This window comes from Mastomys coucha, unplaced genomic scaffold (genome assembly GCF_008632895.1).
Source record: "Mastomys coucha isolate ucsf_1 unplaced genomic scaffold, UCSF_Mcou_1 pScaffold18, whole genome shotgun sequence".
Classification (NCBI taxonomy): domain Eukaryota; kingdom Metazoa; phylum Chordata; class Mammalia; order Rodentia; family Muridae; genus Mastomys; species Mastomys coucha.
The window spans coordinates 98723692-98740563 of NW_022196900.1; the positions used below are offsets into that span (position 1 = coordinate 98723692).

General features: G+C 51.0%; 1 protein-coding gene across 5 annotated transcripts in view; it reads right to left on the minus strand.

The window, feature by feature from the left end:
• The window catches only part of Kazn (kazrin, periplakin interacting protein), a 375063-nt gene that overhangs the window by 34405 nt on the left and 323786 nt on the right, over positions 1 to 16872 (minus strand). For 2 of the 5 annotated variants that reach the window (XM_031379365.1, XM_031379366.1), the window contains 5 exons: positions 16701 to 16871; positions 12028 to 12217; positions 8124 to 8254; positions 4766 to 4816; positions 3154 to 3277 (listed from right to left, as the gene is read on the minus strand). In XM_031379365.1, coding sequence (XP_031235225.1) covers positions 3154 to 3277; positions 4766 to 4816; positions 8124 to 8254; positions 12028 to 12217; positions 16701 to 16871 — 667 coding nt within the window. Of the gene's footprint in view, positions 1 to 744; positions 3278 to 4765; positions 4817 to 8123; positions 8255 to 12027; positions 12218 to 16700; position 16872 lie in introns of those variants that run through there. The other 3 variants (XR_004121168.1, XM_031379367.1, XM_031379368.1) reach the window with 3 other exon arrangements.

Sequence of the window (16872 nt, forward strand, 5' to 3'; positions counted from 1 at the left end):
ACTTCATTGACCTTGGAGCGCGGTGTGCCTTTATCTATGCTGCCTGCATGCAGAGCTGGAAGAGGCATTCAAATGCAGTCTTCCATGAGTCTTGTTTCTGGGCACACACACGTGCGCGTGCACACACACACACACACACACACACACACACACACACACACAAAGGAAACTACAATGGCTACAACCAGAATGTGAGGTTTGCTAGATTGGCTCTTCCCAGGACATATGGGGGAACCAGAGTTTGGCCCTCCCTGGGGTAGGGGGCTCTTGTGAAACTGAGACAAAAGCCTAGTCTGCCCTGCTCTGCCCTGTCCCCGATGTCTCTTTTAAGCAACTGGATGCCTGAGGACATGGAGATCTACTGAGGCCTGAGGAAAATCAGAGCCACAGACAGCTCTGACCTCTGGACAGAGTGTGAGGGGAGGGAAGGGAGGCCGTGAAAGCTGGGGGGGCCTCTGAGCTCCAGGGAGTGGGGGATCCTGGGCCGGGAGGTGCTGCGTTACAATGTGAGTAGCCCCGGATGCCTATTGCGCCTCCAAATTAGGAGGGGCGACCCAGGCAAGATGTTCTGGGAGTCCACCTGGCTTGGCCTCCTTCAGGGGACTTAGCATCCAACCAGCTTTCCCCGGTCCCTCCTGTCACCCAGCCTAGGAATTTCATAGTGTGGTGGTCATGCAAGTTGTGCCTCCTGCAGGGACACGGCTCCCCCTTGGAGCAACGTAGAAACAATCAAATCACATAGAATTCCATCATATTTTAAAATAAGCTTTATTTAGACTTTTTTTTTTTAATATTTTATATTTTGCATCCATGCCTTCGAGGAACCTCTCCCATGGGAAGAGGTCATTTTCATCTAGAGTTACCCATAACTCAGTCCCTATTTGATGTGGTTCTCTCAAATAAATCATCCTTAGTAACTCATAGGATGATCTCCTAATTTCCAAAAACTGAAACGAAAAAGAATGACTAAGTCATTACCAGGAGACGTTGCAATCTTATTTTCTTGTAAGTAAAAGGAAAGGGGGGTAGGAAGCATAAAAAACAAAATAAAATAAAACCCAAAAATTCAGGGGGTAGGGGTAGTGTTTTCTAAGACCAGCTCTGGCCTCTCTCCCTCACCACCAGGCTGGGTTAGTCAGCTGGTCTGAAAGGGTTGTGTACACAGGGAGGCATTAGGTGTCCTCTGCCTGCTCTCTCTCCGCCTCTGGGGCCAGGTTGGGAAGGAAGAGGTGACCTGGTGGGGGCTTTTGGGCTTGTTTTTAGAGACTTTGGACACAAGATCCTATACACTCCAGATGTTCTACCCAGCATTGAAAAAAAATCTCTTTTCAAGAGTTGAGAATGTTTCCGTTAGCGTTAGCGGGAGCACCGCAGTGGCCACGAAGGATGCGGGATGAGTTGTTAGTGGTTTAGGATCAGTTAAAAGGGGATGGGGAGGGACAGAAGGAGGAAACTGAGTTCCGGGGAGTAGGGCAGTACTGGCTGGAAACTTGTGGCTTCTCCATGCCCCGGCAAGGCCCCGTGGGGACAGTGCTGCCCCGACAAACAGGCGCAGGCACCTGCTAGCCCTCTTGGGCTTCGTCTGCTTGAGCCACTGATACAATCGGAGGACAGGGCTCTGGGAATCATGGGAAAGTTCACTTCTGGCCAAAGAAGCCAACAGGACAAAAGAGGGCAGAGGGTTTGCCTGCTAGATACTGTCCCCAACAGCCCTTCCCAGAAGATGGGCATCCTCTTTGTTGACACTGGCCTGGCCTATGTTCGGAATAAACTAAGGATGGAGAGGCATTGTGTGTGCCACCGGGAGCCTCTTGCCCACTGACTCACGCCCAGATGTCTGGTTAGACCCCGTGGATGTGCTCAGGCTACCCTTCCCCGGACTCAATCGACGTGACTCCAAAGACAGGCCCAAGAGAGGGGGACTGTGACTGTCAGTGCACTGCTCACTGAAGTCATGATCTGTATGTCAGATAAATAAATATATATATATATAAAGAGAGAAATATATATAGAGAGAAAGGCCAGAGCAGAAGGTGGGAGTCCTCTCATGCAGGGACAGCAGCCGGGAGAGACAGAAAAGAGAAAAAAGAAATAAGCAAGCTGGTCGTCTGAGGTCCCCAGCTCTAGCCACCTGAATTCTACCTTGCACAGTGTCTGCAGCGGCATGAACACAGAATAGACAAGTCAGCAGAAACGCCCGCCTCCCGCCCACCCCGTGGAAAAATATACATTCCAATATTTACGTAATAATTTAGATAGAATACGTTTTCTGCATTTGTGCAAATAAATTAAATGCAACAGTTTTCTTTCTCTCTTTTTGTTCCATAAAGAAAGAAACAGCAACACAATTTAAAAACAGGCAGGCCATTAAAAAGAGCCCATGACCCCCTATAAACACTGTAGCCCAGCCAAGAAGTCTTGGATGTGCTCACGAGTCTCTGCGGTGACCTTACCCTGACGACGATGGCGGGGTGTTTTTGTGGTTAAAGTGACTCGGGCATACCCCGAGAACAGGGTCTGGTCCCACATGTTCACACCAAAGAAGGGTTGGGAGAAGGGGAACATGAAACACAGACCACATCGTTGGTGACATGGGCTGCAGTAAGAGTAGCGGCTGGACCAGGGACTTTACAAGCACAAAGTGCACACTACTTCTGTTATTTACAAATACACAGCAGTCCTTCAAGTGTTCAAGTTTCATAAAAAGGAGGAGGAGGGAGGAGAAAGGGGCAAATTAAAAACAAAAACACAACAGATTAAACAACAAACCAACAAACAAAACCCCCAAAACATCGAGAAACAAAACAAACGAGAAAAACAAACACAAGTGTATCGCTCAGAGACAACAGCGTTGACAGAGTCACACACAGTTTGTGGTATGTACATCGATTACAGAGGTGACGACGCGGAGGGGGCCGGGGGTCACATTTGTGTTTCTGCCTGTTCCAGGCGCTTGGCTACACACACCCAGGAGGATGAGTGCATCCGTGTGCACACACACACCCCACACAGGCTCCGCACCCTCCCCCCACACACACTCTCGCACGCTCCATGGCTCATCCACACACACAGACACGCCCGTGGGCAATGGGTGAAGGGCGGTGGGTTATCACCAGTCCGCGTCTTCCTCTATGTAATAATCAGGGGCCGTACCATCAAAGAGGCCCGGGTCGAGGGACTTCCGTTGCTTCCCTCTGGCGAAGACTCGAGAGATGGAGCCAAATCCCATCTTCTCCTTCTTCTTTTTCCGTTTTTGGTCTTCAAGATCCTCTAGTGACTGAGGCCGGGGGAGAAGAACAAAGATAAAGTTAGCCTGGCAGGGAGGGGTAGCTGTGGAGAAGTCATGGTCAGGAACACAGTGAGGGATGGAGAACGTAGGTAAGAAGCTGGGCTCTGGGGCTGGAGTCCCAGGAGCCTGTCCCTTCCCCTAGGTTAGTTTTAAAAACCTCTCATAGCTAGTAAACAGAACCCACCAAGGTTGTCCTGAGCGCATCGCTGATGCAAGACAAAGATGCTTAGACTGGATCCTGGATGCTCAGACATGTAGAGGCCAGGAGCTACTCTAGTTGCTTGGACTATTACTGTCATTTAAGTTCTGTTTGATGACTTAAAGGGCCAGTCGAGGGCCTACAGGGACGTACCCTCAAACCTGACAACTACTTGCAATCACTCTACTGCAGGGTAGACAGACTGTGGACAGAGCTGACGCCTTAGCACATGGCAGAGCAGAATGGGGCTAGCCTAGAAACCCTGACCTTGTAACTGCAGGTGTGGGGTAGCACCAGCAGAAAGCCTTACAAATGGCCAAGTGCTTACATGTGGTTGGTATTATCCTCAGAAAGGGTAGGGCATAAACTAGGCTTGAGGCCCAGAGAACACTTTAGAATGTCTTGGAATACAGCTCCCGACTCCAATCTGGGCTGGAATTCCCATTCTGCAGGGTCCAGGAATCAGCAGGATAAAGGTATGTGGTCTGTAGTATGGGGCTGGAGAGATGGCTCAGCAGTTAAGAGCAACAATTGCTCTTCTGGAAGACCAAGGTTCAATTCCCAGCACTCACGTGGTGGCTCACAGCTGTCTGTAGCTACAGTTCCAGGGGATCTGATATCTTCACACAGACACACATGCATGCACAACATCAATGCACATAAAATAAAAATAAGCCATTAAAAAATATGTATAAAATGTATGTATGCCTAGGGACTTTTCTAGGGGAACCCTATGCAGATGGATGGTGCACAGCCAGAAAATGTGAAGCATCATAAGACGAGAGATACTGCCCTCAAGTTCTCCTCTGTGTGCCTTTCTCATTCTTACTGCTGATAAAAATGGGGCCAGAGCTACCAGCAGCCCGGGGCTGGAAATGCCCACTGCCTGTGGTTCCTACCAGCAGCCCGGGGCTGGAAATGCCCACTGCCTGTGGTTAAAATTTTTGAAGAATGAAGCTAATGATAATCCAGAGACCGAGATGCAAGGCGAAGATGCTCACGGCAGCAGCAGGATACGGGGTGTGTGGTGTGCGCAGTGGGCTTACAGGATAGAGGTGTGTAGTGTGCACAGTGGGCTTCCAGGTCAGGCAGGGTGCATGCCAAACCTGGCTCGGGGGCTAGCACATGTGGGACTCCAAGAGGGGATCTATTTCTCTCTGTCTTGGTAGTCCTAAGATGGCATTGAGATGCTTGACAGTTCAGAGCAACATGGCTGGGAGAGGGTCGGGGGAGGGGTGTGGAGGGAGGATCCTGGCACCCAGGGAAGCTATACCCACCTGTACAATAGGGTTGTGCAGGCTCTTCTGAACTGGGCCGGGACTGTCGCCCTATAGCCAAAAGAGAAGAAGATGAAGCGGCAGACAGGACACACGGGGGCACAGGTGGCCCGTGAGGAGGGAGGTCTTCCCTGGAGGGAAGCTACCAACTCCTCCAGGGCTGCCCTGCCTCTACATGGGGACCCCACTGGAATGTCCCTCTGGGCCTTCCACACAGCTCACTGATGGGGCCTGGGCCTCATCAAGTCAGGGGACCTGAGGAACTCTCCTGCCTGTTCTTTCAACCCTTAATCCTTTGAGGCTTAAGTTCCTGCCTTAATTGGTCCATGTGTTCAATTGGAAGGTTGTTTCTACTAGGTATTTTTTTTTTCTCTAAGTAAAGAAATCAACTTTAATGGAAAAAACATTCTAAGGGGGAAGGAGGTTGAAATCGGTGATAGTGATAGATACGTTGAGCAAGCCCCGACCTCTATTCCCCAGCACTGAAAAGGAAAAACAAAACGATAGGAAACAAACAAACAACCAAATTAAACAATGAACTCAGCAGAATGCATGGTTACTAACTTACCCTGAAACCAACAGTGACTCCTACTTTGTGGAGAGGCTGTCAGAAACTGTGAGAGGGATTTAGTGTTAGTGACACTAGAGACCTGTTAGTGGCTTTCAAATCCTTCGTAGGGAATACCAGACAGCCTGTGGGTAGGTAGGCCATTTCCACAGGTCACCAACTATATCCCAGGTGGGTAGAGAAGGGACCCTTAATAGCTGTGGATGTGTAAACAATTTTACTATATCCCTGAATCACATCGGTTCTACCTAGGAGCCAACAGCCCATTGAGATTTAAACAAGGCATTACTAGGGAGACTCCTAGTGGTAGTTTCTGGAATTACAAGCACAATACATGCACATACAATCCATGAGGAAATCAAGTCACTTGGACCAAGGTCTCTTAACATCTAATGTCCCTGTACTGAGTCTTCGTTTTGGCTCTAATTAGTGGCCAGAGTGTGAGTGTTCCTTAGTCCAGTCTGTATTGATCTTATCGGTACCAGGTCAAATCCCCGAGGACAGAGGGCCACCTGGAGCCATTTTCTGGCCATTACCTGTTGAGCTAGGGAACAAAGTGCGTTTGTAGAGATTTAACAAGCAGCAGTTCAGCCTGCGGTCCAGCCTCAAGGTTTGCAAACAAAACTCAGTTGGCAGGCAGCCGAGACAGCTCCTCTGCAAAGCACCATCTTATCTAAAAGTATACAAGTTGCTTCTGGCAGCAGGTATGGGCTGAGGGCTGGCCTGTGTCAAATGCAGCTCTGGTGGCAGGGAGTCCTCCCCTGGGTGGATCTGTCAGCGGCATTCCTGTCCCTGAGTGCCTTCAGGTCACCGGGAGATGGACAGCCTGTCTGTTAAAGGATGCTGGCCTAAGGCTGGAACTCTCCACCTCTGTGCTAAAACTAAAAGTAGGCAACTCCCTGCCCACTACGGTCCTTTCAACTGAAAAAAAAAGGATGACAGAAACACTGGAGGGGTTTTCCTGGCTCTCTGTGGTGTGTCAGCCTCATCCTCTAGGCTGTGGAGAAGAGAAAATACGTTGCTACTTAAAAGAAGCCTCAGCCTACGTAAAAGAAGGGATCCTGGTCCTGCCACAGACGACGTGAAGTTTCCAGGCCAGTAATCCCACAGCGGCCTAAGCAGGCTGGGCTGCCTCTTAGATAATATGTGTGTGTGTGTGTGTGTGTGTGTGTGTGTGTGTAGCCCAGAGGCCAACTTCAGCATCCTTTCTCAGGACCCATTCATTATATTCTTTGAAACAGGGTCTTTCGCTGGCCTCGGCTCACTGGTTAAACAAGGTTGGCAGGCCAGGGAGCCCCAAGGACCCTCCTGTCTCTACCTCCATCAGTGCTGGGATTGCACACGCATTCCACTGTGCCTGACCCTTTACTGTGGATTCTGGGGACTGGACTTAGCTCTTCACGCTTACACGGCGAACGCTTTAACAACTGAGCCGTTTCAGCAGTCCTTGTAATCGTGGCTACTTTGATAATAAGCACTCTCCACGATTACTGTGGCTGGGGGAAAGGCTTCCCTCACTCATACTTGGGAAAGCTGCTGTTTTCCGTAACCGTATGCATTTGCTTATGATGGGTTATCATACATAGCATGTCCCTCTCCTGAGTGTCTCAGGCAAGGAACCATCGTCAGCAGGTAATGGTTTTCATACGTTCTGTTGGTTAATAAAACAATATTAACTTGCGTTTCTAAAGATGTGTTCCCAGGCTGATGAGATGGCTCAGTGGTTTAAGAGCACTTGCCACTCTTGCAGAGGACCTGGGTTCAGTCCCTAGCACCCAGATGGTGGCTCACAACCATCTAAAACTCCAGGTCCAGGGGAGTGTGACGCCCTCTTCTGGCCTCCATGGGAACTGTGTTCACAGATGATGCACTGACAGACACATGCAGGCAGAACACTCATGCACATAAAATAAAAAGTAAATAGGAAGGAAAACCAAAAAGCCCTCCTATGCACCTGAACACACTTGTGTGTGGCACCTCTGTCATTAGGACATGGTGGGGAAGCCATCTGGGTTATCAGCTAGGTTGATGGGACAAAATTTCAAAGGACACCGTTTTCAGCCATCCACTGATGTTTGGGCCATCAGCCTGGGAGCCTGCGGTGGCGTGGTTATGGTTTGAGAATGCCCTCCAAAGCCCTGTTGTATTGGAAGCCTATTCCCCAGGGTGATGATGTGAGACGTAATAGGAACTTTATGGCGTAGATCCTAAGAGTCATTTCTTTTAGCGGTTTCCCAGCCTCAGCCATTTTATTACAGCAAACACACAGTGGACTCCTACAGAGCCCTCCTGGAGGGCTCATGTCTCTTAGCTGCTGGTGCTCGGTATGTAATTAAAAAAAAAACCGTTTGACTAACAAAGTCAGACAAATTCACAGGACCTCTCTGCAGAGGCCAAACGTGTCTCAAATGACAGGAATCTCAAAATTAAAATACAGCAATCTGCCTCATTCCAGGGTGAAAGGAGAGAGTGGGATCTTATAGGGACAGGTGGTCCTGTAGTCAGGCCCAGGGTCTCAGGCAGGGCCCCAAGGCGGGGTGCGCTGGGCAGGGTTCCAGGCTGTGCAGGCCCTGCTTGCCCTCCTGGGCACAGGGGGAAACAGGCCTCATTTCCTTCTCTCCCCACATCCACCGCTTCTCGCAAAAGGAAAGAACAGAACGGGAAATGCCTTCGCCACGGCGTTCCCTGGGTGGACGAGAGGAAAGAGTGGGCACATCTTTATCCCACCCCATGGCCCCGCCGTTTCTGGGCAGGGCCCAAGTGCCCAGGCCCTGCCGCTGCTGGCCTTACGTTGCAGAGGGAGTGTGTCCGGTGTCTTGGGGAGTTGATGTCGCTAGGTGTAGATGACCGGTCACCTTCAGCAGCGGAAGCATCGGAGATGACGGAGGGCTGTCTTGAGTGGCAGGGGCTCACCCTGACCGCTGGAAAACAGGGACAGCTGGTTAGTAAGTGACACATGAATGGCTGCCTGATACACCCATTGTATAGATCAAAACACTGAGTCCGAGGGAAGGTGAGTGTAGTGGCTAGCTCTTCCCTTCTGCACCATAGTCCTGCTTCTTCTAGGGGTGGCTGCTGGGGAACCCCTCTCCCTTCCTTGTGATCCTGTTCATCTCCCCGTTTCTTGGGGGAGGTGAGGGTCTGTGAAATCTCATCTGAATGGTTCTAGATGCAACTCTAACCACAGCGGAATAGCAGAGTCCCAGACAAGAAGCCCCCAGGCCATTGCCATCCTGGTGTCTCTGAAACCCAGCCCCAAGTCCACCAACTCTCCTAGCCCATGGTAACCGCCATCTGTTCCTGTGAAGACCAGGTGGCCTCTCTGCCTCCACTCCTCACAATGAAGCCAGAGCCACAAGCTTTTGGTCATTGTAGGGGTTAAAAAAACATACAGCCCTGCTCCTGGCCCCTGAAGCCTGAAGCATGCTTTAACTCTGTACACCTCATCAGCCAAGGCTCCACCTCCCGCTCCCTGTGACATCTCTGCATACATGTGGAGGTCAAAGGTCAGTTAGGTATCTTCTCCAATCACTCTCCACTTTTTTAAAAAATTTATTTATTTATTTCATGTATATGAGTACACTGTAGCTCTCTTCAGACACACCAGAAGAGGGCATCAGATCTCATTACAGATGGTTGTGAGCCACCATGTGGTTGCTGGGAATTGAACTCAGGACCTCTGGAAGAGCAGTCAGTGCTCTTAATCACTGAGCCATCTCTCCAGCACCCACTCTCCACCTTTTAAAATGAACTTTTATTTATGTGTATGTGCTTGCTTGTGTGCATGTGTACCACATGTGTACAGTCCCTGCGGAGGCCAGAAGAGGGCATTAGATCCCCCGGAACTCGAGTCACAGGTTGTAAGCTTCCATGTGTGTGCTGAGAATGGAAACAGGCTCTCTGCAAGAACAGTCATTGATCTTAACTGCGGAGCCATCTCTCCAGCCCTATCTCCCTTGCTTGTTTGAGACAGGGTCTCCCACTCATCCTACAGCTCACTGATTCAGGTAGGCGTGCTGGCCTGCGAACCCTGGGGACCTGCCAGTCTTCGATCCCTTAGGGCTGTGATCACAGTGCCCAGTGCCACACCCAGTTTCTTACCTTCTTATTTCGGGGGACTTTATTTACACATGCATTGTCGGCACCATAGGGGTTCCTACGTGCATTCGTTCACTTCTGGGTTTTCAGTGTCTTGTCTTTGTAGGTACTGAACACACAGGGCCGGAGTGAAAGGCCTATCCCAGAAGCCATAGCCCAGAAGCCTACTGGGCTCTGCTATGGATCTGATCTCTGCCATGTGCCAGTGCCAGCACTGCACAGAGGGAGCATTGTTACCTCTGCACCCACTCCGTGTGAGCATTCCTGACAGACAGCCCCTGCCACCAATGACCACGTGGCCCAGTGGGGAAGCTGCTGGTTGGTGGCTCTGAATCACTTCTGATCTAGGTGAGTTCAGCTGCAGGCTGTGTGGCCCTGGGCATGCTCCTCCCCCTCATTGAGCCATTGGCTCACTCTCTATTATCTGAACTGCGGAGGTACCTGTGCTGGTTGGCCTTTCAGTGGCAACTTGACACAAGCTGGAGTCCTGGGAAGAGAGACTCTCGACTGAGAAATTGCCTCCTTCAGATTAGAGTGGGAAGTGTTGGGGGCGTTTTCTTGATTGAGGATAGATGTGAAAGCTCACTGTGGGTCATTCTATCCCTGGGCAAGTTGTGGGTATTATAAGAAAGCAAAGCTGAGCCAACCGTGGAGGCGAAGCAAGCAGGAAGCAGGATTCCTCCACGGTCTCTGCTTCTGGTCCCTGCCTCCAGGTTCATGCCCCGATTTCTCTTCATGAAGCTGCGAGATGCCAGGTTGCTCTGTCACGGCGTTTGCCACAGCAACATAAAGTAGACTAGAACATTGCTGGTGATAGCCTCTCCCGCAGAGTATCTGGGTGAGACACGCCCTACTGTGGTAGGTGCAGTAGAAAGGGAGGAGGAGCTATATGGGGCAGACGCCTTCCCATGGACGGCATAGGGTGGAGGTGGGTGACCCCATGCATGTAAATACCTAGTTACAGAAGCACAGAGGAGTGGGGTGTTAAGAATGACAGCCAAGGAGAGAGCCAGGAAGCCACGTTTAATAAGCTCTGAGGTGGCTGCAGGAGCGGCTAGGACAGCAGAGGAGGAAGGGCTCAGAAGATGGTGGATTCTGTAGCCTGGGCTAACCCTAATTTAGTCAGACCCACCAAGGATGGGGACCTGCAGCTGTGGGCTGTGATTGGAAGTCACCTTATCATTTTGTCAATTCTTAAACTATTGCAAACTGCGCGCCTTCAACACCTTCAGCACCTCTGTTTCCCACAGCGGAGGTGGACCAGAGTCTGGGGAGCCACCTGTACACCGGGATCATGGGACTGACCAAGAGGTGGCGGGCGAGAGCTACTACTCGGTCTCAACAGCCCTGCCTAGGGATGCGCCGGACTTCTGTTTTATAAGGTCTTCAGCTCTGACCTGGCTTCAAAGGCCGGGCTGGGCCCCATTGGATCCCTGCAAGGGTCAGCAACGAGCGGGCGGGCTCCGTGTGTGTTTAGTAGAGATTCGGAAGCCCCGTGTGTCTGTCCCCCGTCAGTGAAGACAGCGCGGATGGGGAGGGCAGCTAATATTTACGTAGGACCTGACTGGAGAATTCGGTACACTTTACCCTGCTCACAATCCTGGGAGGGAGGTCTCAGCAAACAGACACATAAATACACTGCATTAAGAAGCCAGCATCTCTTGTACCAAAGGGACAGATGACCCTTGTATCAGATTATAGGTCACTTCCTTTATACGTCACACAGCAGAGCCAGGATGTGACAGTGTGAACGGCCTCTCCTCTCTAAGGTTCAACTGTCTTACCCTGCATGCCCCATCTATAGGAAGCACAGGGCTTGTGTAACCAGCTGTGGGCACCTGGAGGGCCAGTTTTACTACAGCTCCTAGAGCAGTGGTTCTCAATCCTCCTAATTCTGGGACCCTTTAACACAGTTCCTCATGTGGTCATGACCCCCCCAACCATAAAATTATTTTTACTGCTACTCTGTAACTGTAATTTTGCTTCAGGTATGAATTGAAATGTAAATTTTTTTTGGAGATGGGGGGTTTGCCAAAGGGGTCGGGACCCACAGGTTGAGAACCACTAGAGGGCTCCCTCCCCTAGTAGAGTCAGGTGGCTCAGTAGCGCACAATCAGTGATGCACAAGGGGATGACAAGGAGACTGGATTGGAGTGTGTGGCAGAGACGGTGGGAATGAAGCCAGCTCTGCTAAGTCTCTGGAGTGAACCTGTGTAACATTTACACTCTTTCTATGTAACAAAAGGACTGGCTACAGCTGTCAATCAAGGAGCTCAGTACCCTCTCCTGCCAAAGGATGCCTGGGTGACATAGGCTGGCCAATCAGGACACTGGCTCTCCTAGACACTGTGATTAGTTCAGGGATGGCCACGTGGCCCAAGGTGACCAACGAGGGTCCTCTGCTTTACGTCTTAGGCACAGTTGAGCCTCTGGATCCAGCTATGCCTGAAGGCCACCTCTTAGTAGGTTAGAATAGTTATCGTAGTTTGTCCTGTGCTACTCCAGGTGTGAACAAAGAAGCTGCCTTTCCCACTGGGCCCGGAGCCCTCCTCCTGGGACGCCCCCTTATTGCTGGTCCAGGCCGGGCAGGACTCACCTTGCCGGTCTGCAGGGTGGGGAGGGTGGGAGTGGTAAAGAGTCTGTTGGCTCTGCCGGATGGCAGCAGTCAGTGGGAGGTCAGCCTGCACCACCCATTCCTGGTTGCCATTGAGCACCGTCTCGCCGGGCATGGCGAGTGAATGCCTCTTGGGGACATCCTTGGTCAGTGTGGCTAAGGACTGCTTGGCCTGGAGAAAGAGAAGGTAGGAAGGAAAAAACATAACCAGAGGGACCTCATGCAGCTGCCTGGCACCTCTTACCATGGCAAGAAAGCCAAGAATTCTACTTCTATACCAATGAGTCCCAGCAAGTGGTGCAAGCCACGGGCCTATGCTGCAGGTCTCACCCACACTCGGCAGGGTCTCACCTTCAGTTCCCACCACGAGCAAGGTGAGGCCCACATCTGGGGGAGACGGAATCCGAGTGCGCACACTCATCACTTCTGGGTTCTCCAAGGACACGCCAGCTCGCTCTCTCTCTCTCTTCCTCTCCCTCTCCCCCTCTCTTTCTCTCTCTCTCTCTCTCTCTTCTTCTCCCTCTCTGTCTCTCTCTCTTCCTCTCCCTCTCCCCCCTCTCTTCTTCTCCCTCTCCCCCTCTTCCCCCTCTCCCTCTTTCTCTCTTCCTCTGTCTCTCTCTCTCTTCCTCTCCCTCTCCCCTTCTCTGTCTCTGTCTCTCTCTGTTCCTCTCTCTCTTCCCCCTCCCTCCCACCTCCCCACTCTCTTCCTCTCCCTTTCCCCCTCCTCCCCTCCCCTGTCTCTGTCCATGTATGCACATGCTCGTTTGTGTGATAGCTACAGATCAAGGCTACTGTGTTGTTCCTCAGGAGACACATCATTTTTTTTTTGAAACAGGATCTCTCTCTCTCTCTGGAGCTTGCCAATGAGATTAAAGCTGGTTGACTAGTAAGTCCCAGGGATCCTCGGTCTCCACTTTTTAACACATTGGGTGGTTTGAAAAGGTATAGCCCCTTGTGTGTGACAGCAACAGTGTACTTACATATGTATAAAGAAATAAAACCACTTAAAAAAGAAAGAAAAAAAAAAAAGAAAAGGTATGGCCCCCATAGGCCCCCTCAAGTTTGACTGCTTGGCCCTAGGGAGTGGCACTATTAGGAGGTGTGGCCTCGTTGGAGGTGTGTCCTGGTTGGCACAGCACAGAGAATGAGTTCAGAAGAGCTGAGCTGGTGGAAGGTAAGGCTGGCATAGCCTGGGCTTCAAGGGATAGGCCTGGATTAGGGGAACCTCGACAAGTCTGGGTGCTACACGTAGGGCTAGCTCGGGGCAGAGAGAGTGCCTCTGTGAAGGGCACGGGTCAGAGACTGCTTAGCTATGAGTTATCTCCCTATTCCCACCAGGGCAAATGGGATTTTACCAGACAGGATCTTAAAGCGTGTTGGCTAAGAAAAGGAGCATGCGTTAGACACAGACGCATGTATACTCAGATTAGTCAGGTAATCCTCCAGGCTCCTGCAGGCCAGGGGAAGCTAAATGAGTGGGAAGGGGATGGGAGAGGCCCATCAGAACCTTCCCTTCCCAAGTATCCCTCGCACATACACGGAAAGCAGAGGGCCACCCAGACCGACCCACAAAACAAGCAACCTTTAGGGGCAACACAAGAAGAGGTCTGGTCATGATGCCCTCCCATTCCCACTTGGTTTCTCCCTGGTTGATGAAGGACCTCACCTCTGGCTGGATCAGGAGGGGTGGGCCCTCTTTGTGGAGTGGAATATTGCTAACAAGTGGGAGATCCCCTTGGGCACCAGACACGGGAGTTTCTCACTGTGCCCACAGAAAATTTGAAATCTCTGAGAAAGATTGCTCACTCGAACTGTGTGGACCATCTCCCACCAGCAACAGACATGGTGTTTCCGACTGGTCTCTCTCCCTGCGGTATGCTCAATGCTGGGAGCTCCTCTTGAACTCTGACCTCTCCTACTTCTCTTTTCTTGGCCTCTACCCTTCCTCGAGCATCCTGATCCTGGAGCATTGGGCTCTTGGGAATTTCTAAGTTGGGATGAATATGCTCATGTGACCAAAACCCAAGCTAGCTTCGGCCCCTGCTGTTGTGGGACCTCTTGTGTGACCTTGAGCACATGCCCCGCCTCCGACTTCCTATTGCACTTGTGGGTCCTGACTTCCTTCCAGAAGCCCTGTGTGCTCTGCCAGGCCCAGCTGCCTTCGGTTGCCTGCAATCTCAGCGATTTCTACTTTCAGAGACGGCTCCTCCGGTCAGCCTGGACCTCACGGCAGAAAGGTCTGTGCCGAAGTCTGCCAAGCGGTGAAGGAGATGAAGAGGATGTGCAGGCAGAGGGACGCCCGAAGGAGGTGGGGCCATCATGAGTAAAGCGTCCTCCCTCTTCCTCTAGGGAGATGCTGCCTGTGATAGTGCTCCAGGTCCTCCAGCAGCAGAGGGTCTGAAGCTGCAGCGGGGAGGAGGGGAGCTGCGGATTTCTGGCTAGAGGAAAGCAGGCTGTCTACCAGTATGTCGGGAGAGAAGCTGGGGGAGCTAGTTCTTAATGCAGGGAACCCCAGAGAACCACTAAGATGCTGAGGCCATGGCTGTCTATCTGTCCACAGGGACTGTGGTGAGCTGGGCACACGGGGTCTTTCTCACCCATCTCTCTCAGGGCTGCAGGAAGTACCCACAGGAGATGTCTTCCTGCCTTGACGGGCTTCACCACTAGGGGTCAGCATTGCACAAGGCAGCTGCCCTGCTCTGCATGCCTTCGCGCTGAAGCAGTTTTGCAAACTTACCAGGTCAGTGCAGCACACAAATGCAGAGCTAGCTGTTCCCCTTACATCCTCCCCAGAGCCCTACAGGGCATAAGCAGGGATGGAGGCCCCAGAGGTCAAGCATCCAACCAAGGTCTGTAAGTGCATTGTTAGCTAAGCACTGGGCCCCTGCTGGATAACATATCCCACAGTGAAAGAGTCACAAGAGGGAAGGGGACCAAGAGAGCTCACTGGGTAAAGATGTTTGCTGCCAAGACTGATGACCCAAGTTCAGTCCCAGGACTCACGTGTTGTAAAGAGAGAACCAATCAACTCCTACAAGTTAGCCTCTGATCAAAACACATACACACATACACACACACACACACTCACACACACTCACACAAACACACACTCACACACACACATACATACACACACGCACACACACAGTCCAGAGAACCAATCAACTCCTACAAGTTAGCCTCTGATCAAAACACATACACACACACACACACACTCACACACACTCACATTCACTCACATTCACACACACTCACACAAACACACAAACTCACACACACACATACATACACACATGCACACACACAGTCCAGAGACCCAATCAACTCCTACAAGTTAGCCTCTGATCAAAACACACACACACACACTCACACACACTCACATTCACACACACTCACACAAACACACAAACTCACACACACACACGCATATACATACACACACACACACACACACACACAGTCCAGAGAACCAATCAACTCCTACAAGTTAGCCTCTGATCAAAACACATACACACATACACACACACTCACATTCACACACACTCACACAAACACACACACACTCACATTCACACACACTCACACAAACACACACACTCACACACACTCACACAAACACACACACTCACACACACACACATACATACACACACGCACACACACAGTCCAGAGAACCAATCAACTCCTATAAGTTAGCCTCTGATCAAAACACACACACACACACACACACACACAGACACTCACACACACAAACACTCGCACACACACTCACACACACATACACTCTCACACACACATGCATACACACATATACTCTCACACACACTCACATTCACACACACATGCACTCACACACACACATACACTCACACACACACACACACACACGCGCACACACATGGTCCAGGGGGCTTTCAAAGGCCTTTTTATCTCTGTGCGTTCTGGCTATACCTAGTTATACCATGGAGAAGGCAGGGTAAAATGAAGACACCCCCCGCCCCCATCCCAGTAACCAAAATGGCACAGGGAAGCTCAGGTCACCCTGGCAGGCAAGGCTGAGGTTCTGGGGCTCTTCTACCTCTGTCGGGCCCCCAGATTCACTCTGAACCCCACACACGCACCACAATGCCATCCTGAAACATGTTTGCATAGATTTCAGTGACTTTAGGTTAGTAAAAAACAACAACCAACCAAATCCGTCTTTTCTTTCACTCGATTACCTAAGAAAGATAATTTTGCTCTGGATGTATTTGGACCAAAAGCCTTTAAATATCCTTTGTAAATAAGTAGCTAGATACATATGTAGGTATATGGTCCATACATACACATAAATGAGTATATGCACAGATAGGTAGATACTGTCATTTGTAATCCCAGACTCTGAGATGGAAATATTCCTAGATATTTTACCAAAAGATTATGATTATTTTGGACCAAAATATGCCTTCCCATTGCCCCACGTTTTCGAAGTCTCTTGGGACGTGTCGTCAAGTGAGGACTCCCAGGATGCCTGTGCTCCTTGCTTGCTTGAGGAGGCCCCCAACTCAGGAATGTCGTGGAGCCCACTGCCCTCCTTTTAGCCTCCTGACTGCCACCTCCTCCCTCAGGGGCTCTGGGTGCTCCAGGTTGCTCCTCCATGGCCAGCGAATGCTCACCATGGCTAGCTCCGCCTCCAGCTCCTTCATGCGGTTGTCCTTGAGGTCCAGCTGGGAGCGGAGGGCCGCAGCATGGTCCGTGGCCTCCTTGGCCTGCCGTCGAAGCTCCCACTTCTCTCGCTCCAGCAGGTCCTTCTCCTTGGCCAGCGCTTTGACAGCATCCTCACTCTCC